Below are 14,201 nucleotides of genomic sequence, written 5' to 3' on the forward strand. Positions count from 1 at the left end.
AGTTAATAGATAATCTGTAACGCATTTGAAACAAAAAAATCACAAATCAATAACATACTTGAAACGAAAAACCATAGAAGTAAATCACAACATCCATAAAAATAAAATATCGGGTTCAAACGGACATTAGTGAAATGCCGTTTGTAAATATGACTTTAGGTTAAGACTTTAGGAGTGTATATATATACTCGTTTGAGCCCCGTGTATTACACGGGGAATTGATGAACATTTTAAAATTTGAACATTAATCAAAATATAATCGACAACACAATTATCATATATTGTTAATAAAATTATAATTTATTTTAAAATTATATGAATTACTAAAGAAACATTACACAAATATTTACTAATAAGAAAAAATTACTTGTACAATACGTTTACGGTTGTGTTGGTCAACATACCTAGTTTATCAATAATCAAAATTAGTCAACGCCTGCCTGTAAATCTTGACAAAGCGATATAGATGTCCGTGTGAAAACACGGGTTTTTTCAAGTACAAGCCAACCATATATAATAAACAAGATTATGTATTAAATCTTAATTTTAAATATACATAAACGAAATCTTCTTAAATTCTCTCAAACCACCAGATTGCTTTATTTGTAAATGAAGGTTTATTATGCATGTAACTGAATTCACGGGTACGGGTCTCACCAAACCCAGATAGTCTTTTAAACGGGTTATAACATTTCATTATATTAAAAATTAATCTAATCAAATATTTTATATGAAAATCCTATAAAATGGGGATATACTAAAAATTAGTATCCGTTTTTTTAAATATACTATTTATAATTAAGTGACAATTTTTTAGTAAAAAAAACGGGTCATAGATCTCACCAAACCCATAAGTCTTTTTTAAACCGGAGAGACGGGGGAGATGATAGAGGGAAAGAGAGAGGGAGGGAGAGAGAGAGAGTATCATATATATCTATATTATATTTATATAACATATTAAGTTTTTTAAATTGTTTATTAAAATTAAAAAAAAGTAAAAAGACCAATATGCCCTCATGTGACATGAGTTATTGAGAAATACTAACTGAGTTAGGGCCAAAGGACAAACGGTATAAAATTTGAAAACGTAAAGTACAAATTATGTTACTTTTAAAGATAAATGGTAACGACTGAAATTTAGTGCAAACATAAACGACAATTTATGTACTTCTGTCTATGATTAATCTATCTTTCTATGTGTTTTGATTAACTAAACAGTTGTTTATCCGGGATTAAGGTTTACCATTAATCGATTGATTGTGTTCATCAACATTTAGAATTAAGTTCTTATCGTCATTGAACTGTTACATTTGATCATTGATTTGCTTGACATCTTATATTAACGAACTGGTAATAAGGTATACCACGTTCAATTGTGCTAATTAATCGGATTGGGTTATGAGAATCAACATAATCAAACTACTGTGTCTATTAATTATTTATTAATCTTAATTAACGAATCATGTCTACGTGATTATCCAATTGGTAAGAGATATATATAGTTGTTTAGTTGATTGCATAGACCAAATATGAAGTGTAGTCACCTTTATCATAATTGTTTACAAACAGAAGTTAACTGCTTTTCAAAGTATTTCACAATCAAATCAATCTTTAAACGGCTTAACATCGATTGTCCAACTTTAATTAATGAGTTTGACTTGCATTTTTCATTGATTTCATGTGAATACGACCTTACTTACTCGCACTAGTTATAAGTATTTATGATTCATAAATACTTGTTTTCGATTATAGCATGATATCTACATCAGTCGTTTACATTGACACTTCGAATTATCATATATATATATAGGGTGCAGTTACTGTACGCTAATGTCTTAACGTACGGTAGGTACGCGAGACGCTCAAAGGCAAAAAAACAAAGGCGAAGACCTAAACGCTCAATAGACACTCACAAAAACTTAAACGCTCAGCCAAAAACCTAAAACGCTCATTAAACGTTAAAAACAGTCTCCGTGAAAAATGGATCGATTAACCATCTAAAACTGTTTTTTTCGGTGAACCAATGATTTATTGGATGTGTATTGACGATTCCGAGATGTTTGGATGTAATTTCATGGATCGATTTTTGAAAAAATGGATCCGCGTACGTATTGTACGTTAAGGCATTATTGTATTGGATCTTTTCAGTATATATATATATATATATATATAAACGAAAACATAAAAATCCTACGTGTCGCAATGTGGTCGCTCCCCATATTTTTGGATTCATCAGATTTGCTTGATTTTTAAATGGGGGATTCTCATGCATTTGACCCGAATTCACGAGTATGGGTCTTACCAAACTCAGATATTCCTTAAACGGGTTATAACATCACATTAAATTAAAAGTTATTCTCACTAAATTATTGGTGTGAAAATCCTATAAAATAGGATGTACTAAAAATTATTATATGATTTAAAAAAAATATTATTTATAATTAAGAAACAATTTTATAGTAAAAAAAATAAGCGGATCTGGGTCTTACCAAACCCAGATAACTTTTAAACCGGGTTATAACATCTTAGTTATTTGTGAAACCTTATAATTATCAAACTCTAAGTATATTATAAATTACATTACAATAAATAAAATTAAACCCAAAAATTTATATAAATATTAAAAACAAGTAATGTAAAACAGCCCCCGTAATACGAGGGATAAAAACTAGTATATATATATATATATATATATATATATATCCTTTTCATTTTCTTTATAATTTAAAAATAGTAGTTAACATAAAACATATATCAACATTAGAGGAGATAGAAAAAAAAGAATATGATAAGAAAGCATAAATGAAAAAAGTAGTAAGAAGCAAGGATTATAAACACGTAGGAAGAAAGACAAAAACACAAAATGTAGTACATGAAAATACACAAACGCTAAGCTAAGGCTAATTACATTATTTACATGTCCCCTGAAAATCACTAACATTTATCCAACCTTTTAAAGAACTTTTAAAATCATGTTATCAAAGAGATTTAAGTCTAGATCTGAGTTAGTATGCATATATATGCTAGTTTAAGTATCATAAGTAATAACGTAAATCTCAACTATCTTTTTTAAAATTGATAACATGAAAATGTGTTTGTATAAGTTTATCTTAAGTAATTCAAATAAGAGAGAAAATGCATTTTAGTACGTAAACAAAAATAAATGCTAATTTCTCGAAGAGGTGACGGTAACAATGACGTTGGTGGCAGCGGTGTGCCCAAAGGTGACTACAATGATGGATGCTAATATAGATTATCATTAAAAATGAGAAGTTGATGATCATGCTACAATTTCTTTAACCCATTTAATATTTTTTTCTCTTGATACTTTAATATACCGTTGTGGTCATTTGTATTCAAAAAATACCCACTTGCAAATGGTAATAATATATTTTAATAATGAACAACAATAAAAAATAATTAAGAAAATGACATATCATCTTCCTAACTTAATATTTTATGTTCCCCAACGTTTATTTTACCCGATAATATAAGGACCGCACCTCATACAAGTAAATAAACTATTACACTTTTAACACAAACATAACGTATATTGATATTACATGTAATATACTATTTCTTTAAACTACAACACATTGTCAAACAAAGTTAATATTAACAAAAGCCAAGTCGGTTGACAAAGGCCATATGTGTTATTTATAAGTACATGGCTACGTTAATAAATAGAAATAGAGAACGTACTCTATGAACTATTTATGGAATTAAATGTGACACAATAGTACAATACCTCACTAAAGTGTTAGAAATGGTTTTTGATACAGTAGTATCAATGTGTTAGATAAAGTTTGGTTTTTTTAAATGATAAGGGTTCGAATCATAATGAACACAAAAAAACAATGTTTTCAAAACCGGGCTGGACAACGAACCGGACGGCCTACCGGTCGGATCGACCAAACAAATTTGGTCAAAAAACGATGGGTCGAGTTGGAAAGATGATTTTTCAAAAAAAAAAATTAATAAAAAAACCTGTTCAACCGGTCCGGTTTTCTAGTCCGACCGGCTGAACCGGTTTGGACCGGCCGATCCCTGAAAGCTGAGTGAACTATATAGAACCGGACCGGTCGATGGACCGATTTCTAGTTGGACCGCTTCGACCGGCTGGTTCGGTCTCAACAACACTGCAAAAAAGTGCAATTTAGTAATGTAATTAGAGAGTGTGAGTTGTTTTATAAAGAATACGTATTTAAATATATGTGTAATGTTCGTATGAGCATGAAAAAAAGTAACACCATATATACGGGTAGGTGTGTATGCCCAACTTTCTTATAAGCGGTAATTTTGATTACTGACGGTCGTTGGCCTACCCAATCATCTCCAGTCCGCGAGTACAAATCTAGGGCTCTAGGTTGGCATGCCCATGATGGGAAGCTCCTACATTAGTCCCGAGCCCTCAAGAAAAAAATCCACCTTATATAGGGCTGTAAGCGAACCGGACGTCCGGCGGACGTCCGGGCGTCCGTTCGACAAGAAGTTAGTTTATATTCGTCCGTTTAATAAACGAACCGGACATGGACACAAAAATTTCGTTTGGTAAGCTTAACGGACGAACACGGACAAGGGCCAAGTCCGTTCGATAGTGTTCGTGAACGTCCGGTAACGTTCGTCCGATTACGTCCGGTAATGTCCGTCAGGTATCGTTAGTGTTTATATCTATCCAGTATTGTAATTTAACTGCAGAATTCTAGTGTTATTAATAACACTTTTATATTACTACACATGTTTGATGTCTCTTATATTATAGTGATCCACTTTATGTTAATATATTAAGTGTTAAGTATATTTGGATGTTATATGGTGTAATTCCTAATTTGTATATGAAATTGTTTAGATATATGCTTGGTGTCAATATGCAACCGTTTATATTTGTCCATTAGTGTTCGTTGTCCATTAATGTTCACATGTTTGTTTGTCCATTAATGTCCATTAGTGTCCGTTTGCCCATTATTGTCCGTTAACGTCCGTTTAAAATATTAACGGACGGACATGGACGGACACAGACAAACTCAATTTCTTAATGGACGGACACGGACATGAATTTTCGTTCGGTAGAGTGTTCGTGAACCGTCCGTTTGTCCGTCAAAAACTTAACGGACGGACACGGAAACGGACATGCTCTCGTCCGGTTAGGTCCGGTCTGTGTACACCCCTAACCTTATATAAGAAAATCGCATTTCCTAATTTGAAACCCCTATAATGCCAATGGTGCGACTAAATCCAACTACCAGTTGCAAAAGATATAAAACAAATAATCCCTTTTTAATTTATATCTTTTAATACCTACCAAAATTTTATCTTCAAATTTCTTCTAACTATTTTTCACGCAATTACATGCAATTTCATACAACGTACTTCAATTTTTTATCTCAATATTTCTAAACATTCTAAACATTTTGCTCCAATCTTCATACAATAAATCCATTCTACTTTAGTCTTGCTTATCGCCTATGGTTTAAAACCGACCCAAACGAACCAATATCAATCCACTCGTGTAATATTTTTAGGGATTTGTTTTGATGCATTTATTATGTTTGTCATTTATTAAATGAGTATATGTCTTTTCTTTTCACACTTTATTAAATTATTATTGTTAGTATTTAATTATCAAATAAAATATTAAACAAATATAATGACAATAGTTAACTAACCACTTAGTTAATTAGATGTGAAATATTAAACAACCCACTACATATATTATGTGACATCAATATCTTTTTTTTCTCTTCACATCTTACACTACCAGAAACAGATATCTTAACATATAACCTAACTCATAAACTTTTTATTTTCTCCTTTTCGCTATATTTAATCAGCTACTGATTCTCGCGGTTATAATGATATTCCTATATAAAAAATGTCATAGTATTCAACTTCGTAATATATATCACATGTGAACACCACTTGGGGTGGTTTGAAACTCGGAATACATTAAACTCACCTAGTAAAAGTTCGGTTGTTTTTGGTTTTCTAGTCAAACAATAATCTCACTGCTGTTTCTGTCATCACCTATCCATTTATAGCACAACAACTCTCCTTATTTATCCCAAACTCTGATCCTAGTTTTCTCACAAAGGTTTCAATTATGGGATGTTTTAATATTTTCAATCACAAAACCAAGCGAAGAGCGAAATCGAAGTCTTCACCTGAGCTAGGAGAACATAACCAATCATCAAAAACATGTACACGATCAGTAAAGTCAGCAGGATCATATTCTTCACCAAGGAGCATAAGTGAATTGTACAAAGAAAAAGGACATAATAATTTGATCAAGTTTTCGTTTTTGGAGCTCCGAAACGCGACGAATAATTTCAATCAGTCGTTAAAGATCGGAGAAGGCGGGTTTGGGAGTGTTTATAAAGGAGAGTTTAGACCCCGTGGTGGTCATGGTGATCCTGTTGTTGTTGCCATCAAGAAGCTTAGGAGAAATGGCACCCAGGTGTGTATATCCCTTAGCAATTATTTTGATTTCATATTTTATGTTTTTTTTTTGTTTTAATTTTCGTGATCTTTGAACGTTTTGATTTTTGTTGTTAGGAAATATATGTTTTGACTTTTGTTAGGAAATAATATCTAGGGCCCTACACATATGAAATCTCATAAAGTCATGTTACAATTTATATCTTCTTGATATTCGTATTTGGAGTAAATGTTCGGTTTGGTCAAAATTCATTCAACGGTAGATAGGTGGCAGCCGTGACGGAAATGGTGACGTCATTGACTGTGTTGGTGACGTGGAGACCGGTTGGCGGTGGTGGCATGAACGGTGCTGGCGGTAGGGCCGTAGGGGTAACATGGCGCTAGTGAACATGTTAGTAGGTGGTATCTGACAGTGGTGTGGGGCGACAATGGTAGGCAATAAGTAGTGGTGATGCGGTGATGGTAACTACGTAAACAAAGATCAATAAGTGGTAGCGACGGTAATGTGTGGCGGAGGTGGCGGATAATGGCAGTGGGTGGTGCTGGTTTATTTGTACTTGTCCTAAGTTAGAAAGTTCTATTAAAACGATAGTTATATGATTTTTTTAAGTAAACTCACATCATCACATTTAACAAAGAAAGTTGACATGTATTAACACAGTGTTTTTGTTTTAATAGATCATGATTACCTAGGTAAACTACTATGTTAAGTGTGTTGACTTAATCATATGATTCTGGAAAACATGATATGGTACAAGTTCTAAAACACAATTCTTGTCTTGTACTTATTGTTTTATTGCACGATATTTAGGGGCATAAAGAATGGTTAGCAGAAGTTCAATTTCTTGGTGTTGTGAATCACCCTAAGCTGGTTAAGCTTTTGGGATACTGCTCGGCGGAAGGTGAACGGGGGATACAAAGATTATTAGTTTACGAGTACATGCCAAACAAAAGTGTAGAAGATCATCTTTTTAGCCGAGCAATGCCACCAATTCCTTGGATAACACGATTAAAGATCCTCCTCAGTGCTGCTGAGGGTCTCACTTATCTTCACGAGGGTTTGGAAATTCAGGTACATCTTATCGAGCCATTGTTTGTTACAATTATAAATTACTCACATGGTTGTGTGTCAACACTTCATTTGACATTTGTATTTTTGGAAAGGTGATATTTCGTGACTTCAAATCTTCGAATGTGTTGTTGGATGAGAACTTTAACGCGAAACTTTCAGATTTTGGTCTTGCTAGAGAAGGACCACAAGGTGACCGGTCACATGTGTCTACAACGGTGAGCATTTTATATTATTTTTATACCATGTGTCATGTATTTAGCTTACGACATGTACACATGTTTCAATGTGTTGGTCATGATCAACTTGTGCCATATGAAAATTAACTTTCATCAAACCAATCATGTTGTCATGTTAAGTTTGTTATAATTAGAGTCGTAAATGGCACGGACATTCGACTAATTGTTCGATGGGATGTTTGTTTATTTATTAAACAAACGAATATAAGTAAGTATTTATGTTAATTTAGTTAATGGGTGAAAACAAAGAATATTTTTGTTTGTTTATTTACATTCGTGAACATTCATTTTACTATTCATACATATACGTTCGTTTAGTATATAATATTATGCACAAACTAACATAAAATCTTGTTCATGCACATTTTAAAAACTTCTAATAGTATACTTATACCTAAACGTGAACAAACATATAAGAAAATAAATATTATCAGTATTTTAGCTGTTTGTAGGCTATTTTTTCATATATTTTGTATTTCACATGTATGCTCATTTATACGCGATTGTATTTTTTCTTCAAATCTCAACTTTTTATGCTAATTTGATATCATTTTCGTTGTTCCAGCCTATTGGGACATACGGATATGTTGCCCCAGAATACGTTGAAACCGGTCATCTAAAATCAAACAGTGATTTATGGAGCTTTGGAGTTGTACTGTATGAGATCCTAACGGGTAGAAAGGCGGTCGACAATAACCTACCACAATCTGAACAAAAATTAATCGAATGGGTGAAACAATTCCCGTCGGATAGCAAGAGGTTTAGGATGATTATGGACCCTCGCTTAAACAATCAATATTCACGTGGAGCTGCCCAAAAAGTTGCAAAATTGGCTGAGAGTTGCCTACGAAAGAACCCAGAGGAACGACCTCCGATGAGTAGGATTGTTGATATCTTACGACAGACGATTAGAGAGTCAGAATTAACCAGTAATATTTCTGAGATCGGGAGCCCGTTGCCGGAGCCGTCTACATGAAGAATGGTTTGTGTTGCTTAGGTAAGACTTAGTAATTTGATTAGTATAGTTCTAATTTACAATTCAATTTGATTAGAAAGTGTGATTATCCTTTTTTTTGAGTGACATGTCAGTATTTGATGATTATTTTTTCAACAAAATATTTTGATGAATTTGAAAATAACAAGTTTGGTGTATTTGGTTAATAATGTGTGTTTTCTTTTTCTGGCTGTGCTTTTTTATTTAAAATTTAGATAAGGATAGCTTTTAGGTAAGTTTTGAGCTTTTATTTGGTTAGCAGTGTAATTAGTTACTCATTTAGTCATTTCATTTTGATAGGTGATATGTAGTTAGGGTAAAGAAAAAGAGACCAATTGTTCAATCCCTAGAAAGTGTTACATTTAATTAAAAAATAAAAAGAACTTATTCTACTTGCTCCAAACGGTAGTATCTGAACTTTGTGGGCCACTCATTCCCTGCCATCTCGCTTAACTAGACGAGTAGACGTTTATGATAAGGAGACCCAAAAATATGTCAATTCTGCATATGAATTCACTCATTATGCAAAAACACAGAAAACAATAAAAAAAAAGGTTATCACATAACTACTACATTTTACATTAATTGTTAATAGACCGTGTAGGTTCCCAGCCGGATCTACACGGAATATCTCGTTCTACGTAGGTGCGGAATCCCTACGTAAGACGATACGAGCGTAGAAGACGATATACGTTAAACACGATCAAACACACACGTTACAATCAACAAAGAGCACGTTGTATTGCAACTGATAACACGTGATATCAAATCACCGATTACACGAAAACTGAACAACTCTAAAACCAATCACTAAACAAGCCGTAACCTAATCGTTTATATCAACGACAACTTCGCCTAACATGTTTAGGCGAAGTTGTCACTAACTTCGTTTGTTCCACAAGTTCGCCTATATAAGCGAACTTGTGAGACAACTTCGCTTAATCCAAAATACAAAACAGACTAACTCGATTACAGACACTCTATACTGAACTACTGACATCATGTACCAACAGACTCCCCCTTGGCAGTAGCTTCATATCTCTATCTTCAAACACGTGTCTCGTAATCCAAAAATCTTGTATCTTCCATCTTCAAGCATGAACACCTTCTCGTACACAAACCGAAACTACTCTTTGATATTTCTTTGCTTCTTCTTTCCAAGCAAGAATGTAAAATATCTTTTTTCTCGTTCAGCACCTGCAGATCAGCTTGAGACAGATTCACTAAATGAATAGGATCATATACTCTCATCAGCTCTTGTTCATCCTCATCTTCCATTACTGCTTCAGCAGTTTCACAATCAACGTACCACCATTTCAGATCTTTGAGCACATCCTTGGAAATTTGTTTCATCGGCACTTCTTTTAAACACCGGATCGGCTTATACTTCATGATCATCCAAGGCTTGCCATCTGCTCTCATTCCTCTGTCTTTGTCTTCAACGAGTTTTCCTTTCTGTGGTTTCAACAGCTCGAACTTTTTCTCCTTTATACTTTCCTTCCAGACTATCTTCCCAATGATCCTAGCCATGTTATCATCACTCCTGTTTATCAACCCCAACCTGGCTAAGTCCTTCACTTCACATTCAGGCAACGTATTCAACGACCTCAACAACCTCTTGAAATACTGAACCCCATCATACTGTTTAGTCACAAAAAGCCTCAACTGCTCATCATATAACCAGCATATAATCCCCTTTTTCGATTCAGCATAACCCCTGATGTTGTAACTTTTCTTGAACATAGTAGGGACCCCCGGTTTCTTAGTCTTTACGAACCACTGAGCGTAGCCTTCTTTCCATCTTGGCTGCTCCTCCCATTCTGTCTCATCACATCCCATATCTTGACCCATATCTGACTTATCAACTTCCGGTATCTCGTGCTCAACGTTTTCCTCCACAATCTCAGCCTCTTCAATCTCACTATCAATGACAATCTCAGCCCCAATCTTCTCTATCTCCTCCAACGGTAACACATCCTCATCACACATAACGTCATCATCTAACACCTCCTCAGCATCCACAACCACCACATCATCACCCCATAAACCGCCAGCTGCACTCGTTGACTCCCCTGAGATGTGGAAGTCCCAAGAGCTTGTTCAGTTCTTGGTAACTCTCCACCTGCATCTTTCGATGCATTGGGATCATCGTCTCGATCATTACGCTCCTTCGTCCTCAGCTCGTCACCCTTACAGCTCGTCTCCCCCTGAGATGCCAAGAACTGTTTCAAGGCATCAATTATAAATTGAACATTATGCCATTAACTTTTAAAACTTCCTTCAAAGAGTTAACTGATCCGATCAAGAAGCAAGTAACCAGGTATAAAATCATAAAACGACATAAGTAGAATAAATGTTTAGAAATAAAGTACACGGGATCAAATTTCAGTCTCGACAGGGACTACCACGTTTTAGAAAAGATCAGAACAGGAATCATACTAATTAAGTGACTGTCACATAGATCCATGTTCAGCTGTATTATGACAAAAAGAAACAGGTTGTAAGCAGGTAAATAACTTAAAATGGTTTTCATCGCTTCTGTGATACGGGTTAGGTTCAATTAAGCTCAAAACTTAAATGGGCAACACATCAGAGATTGTGATGCCTCCTATCTATTCTCAAAGCTTATTTGGCTTTCCCCAAGTCACCCCGAGTTGACCTCGACCCGTAGTGTCTAATTAAATTGTAAGTACACGTCGATCTGTAGAGTCTTCTTCCCGTTCTCTTTCTTGCATCTTGATTGAGAAGTATTAACATTATAAGCTCTAGAATGTCTTAGTAACACATAATAATTTTTTTTTTTTTTAATATTAAGATTTACACAGCTTCAAGTAAACTACTGCAAGTCCCGAATTTGGATCACTGCAGTTTCTTGACACACCATCTTCTCGGGAATCAGAACACTCACGGGCTCGTGTATGACTGGGTAATCGCTTTTCTGCCTATCATTCGGAAAGATATATATGGAGACATGCACAACTCTTAAGGAGTTTCCACGTAAAATTGAGGAGATTTAGTTAGTATCACTTCTACTTTTACGCACCATAAAAAGCTACCATGACATACAATGACTGTTCTAAAGTCTTTTAGGCCTAATAACTTCACTAGTTAAGCGCACAGAATCAATTTGTCTATCACTTTCCAAGGTTGGATCAATTTTCTTTTAAACATAGTATAGATACTTCTTACGAAGCAGTAGACTTGAAAAATTATCTCATCTCCCAAAAAAAAATTTCAACTTCTATCGCCCCGATCAAGTCGAAGTCTTCAGGTAAACGGCTATCCTGAAGATCCAATGGATTAGCTGGACCGACCACATACGAGTATGTGTCCTTCTAACTAAGTATGAACGACTAATTTTCAGCGAAAGAATAAAAAACACATCATAAACCGCCCCGGTCACTTTCAGTCATCTGGTTAATGGCTATCCTCATACTCTACAGGTAGAAATGAGGACCAAACATATCCGAAGATATGTCCTTCAAACTGAAGCAACCGACATAATTCTAAGCGATAGTGACGTTTTTTTTTTTTTTACACAAAAGTAAAAACGAAAAACATGGTTACTCGGGATTGATCATCCCTTTTAGCTCAACTTGATGCCATAACTCGGACTCCGATTCAGTTGCTTTTGACAGAAGACATGATTCTTCTGTTGCCATCTCAGTCGACCTCATGTCCATAACATATGAATTCTTTTCCCTTGGAGCCTTCATTACCATCCATTCCTCTGGTATCTTGAAACCTAGATACAGTACGATCGCTTCATTTTTGGTAAAGTGCACAGTGTAATCTTTGTCACAAATCTGAGATACACTCAGCAGATTATGCTTCAGCTCTTCAACGAAATTTACCTTTTCTAACTTCATTTTACCATTAGTCACCGTCCCAATTCCAGTAATTTTACCACCACTCTCTCCAGCAAAACTTACTCTACCTCCCTGAACAGGTTTCCATTCGTGTAACAAATTCTTGTTACTGTCATGTGCCGGGAACAGCCGCTATCCACAACCTATAGATTGTTTGCAGCCCTGTTCAACTGTTCCTGCACGATTAAAGCAAAGGATTAAAATCTGGGGACCCAAGACCTATTGGTCTTGGGTCGATTAAATCTGTTAAAAGGCATCCCGTACTTTGGCTGTCCAAAGTTAGTGTTAGAATGATTTATGTAAGTCCTAAAAGGATACCTTCTAGTAGATTGACTATGAGGCCATCCAAACCTTCGTGAATTAAATGAATTATTACTAATGATTTGGTTGTTAACAGGGAAAAACTGAGATCGATTTCTTTGAAAACCTGGATTAGTCCATTGTCTGAACTTTGATGAGTTTTCATTCTTACCATTATAGTAATTACTGTTAGTTCTATTCTCAGTTTTCGAAGGCCTCATACCTGATTCAGAGGGCAATCAGCAATCAGGTGTCCTGTTCGATTGCATCTGAAACAGCTCCTGTGTTTAACTTTCGTCTCAACAGTTGTTTTAGATGTTGAGGTTGCATTACTGCCCGTTTGTCTAACATATGGTGGGACATACGGGTTTAGTGGAGAATTCTTTTCAGTTGGTTTATGTTCCTCTCCACGTTTTAGTAACGCTGCCTCTTCTTTTGTCTCACTAGACTCGGATGTCTTGTCCGAATTTGATGAGACAGAACTAGGAACATAAATCTTAACACTCGAAACAGGCTTACTCGTTTCGCTTTTACTAACTTCTGGATCTTTAATCGTAACCTTAACAGGAACTGTCTGACCAATTTCAACATCAACAGATTTCTGATTACTAGGATCATAAGTATAGTTATGATTATAAGGTGGTGGGACTTCAGAATATCCAATTCCTCCCCTTTTAACTGGGGAACGTTGATCACTTACGAGGTGATCAACGAGGAATTTCTAAATTGCTCAAGCTTTCTGTTTAGTTCCACCACTTTCACCTGGTAATCAGCTATCTGTTTATCCCTTTCAGCAATTAGTTTGGTTTTCTCTTCTAACACTTCATAGCTAAGATCAATTACTTGTATTTTTTCAGCTAGACTGGCTTTAAGACTTCTGATATCTTTCTCACTAGCTTTTATTTTTACCTTGTAACTGTTTTCTCTTGTTTTAGTGTAATGACGATCTTCTTTTATTGTTCTAAATTGAGCATCCAAACTAACAAACTGATCAGTTATTGTTTTCAACTGTTCAGACAGATTTTCACATTTCGTACAAGGGAGTTTAGGACTTACCTCAGAAAGCTGATCGTTCACTTCTGCCATGTAAGCTTGATTTTCTCCAGTCACTTTCTCACTTCCTGCAGTTTCGATGTTCACCAAATTGGCCTGTTCGAACACTTCCTCAACTTGCAGATTCCAATTGTATTCCCCGTTCTGTCTGGATATCATAGCCCTATTCTCGTTACTTCCCCCATTCGGTTGTGTTGGCCTGTTCTGACTACGTTCTACTCGTTCATTTGTGCATTCTTTAG

At 35.1% G+C, this 14,201-nt stretch overlaps 1 protein-coding gene across 1 annotated transcript in view; it reads left to right on the forward strand.

Annotated features, from left to right (window-relative positions):
- Positions 1-5,907: 5,907 nt before the first annotated feature.
- Positions 5,908-14,201, forward strand: part of LOC143530137 (putative serine/threonine-protein kinase PBL19) — a 35,357-nt gene continuing 27,063 nt past the window's right edge. Inside the window, exons 1-4 of the mRNA XM_077025759.1 lie at positions 5,908-6,454; positions 7,247-7,507; positions 7,600-7,722; positions 8,309-8,725. Of these exons, the coding sequence (XP_076881874.1) occupies positions 6,101-6,454; positions 7,247-7,507; positions 7,600-7,722; positions 8,309-8,719 (1,149 nt within the window). The 5' untranslated portion in view covers positions 5,908-6,100 and the 3' untranslated portion in view covers positions 8,720-8,725. The remainder of the gene's footprint in view (positions 6,455-7,246; positions 7,508-7,599; positions 7,723-8,308; positions 8,726-14,201) is intronic.

Source organism: Bidens hawaiensis, unplaced genomic scaffold (assembly GCF_021521415.1).
Source record: "Bidens hawaiensis isolate Kalapana, Puna unplaced genomic scaffold, B.hawaiensis_p1.1 tig00000636_1, whole genome shotgun sequence".
NCBI classification, from domain to species: Eukaryota; Viridiplantae; Streptophyta; class Magnoliopsida; order Asterales; family Asteraceae; genus Bidens; species Bidens hawaiensis.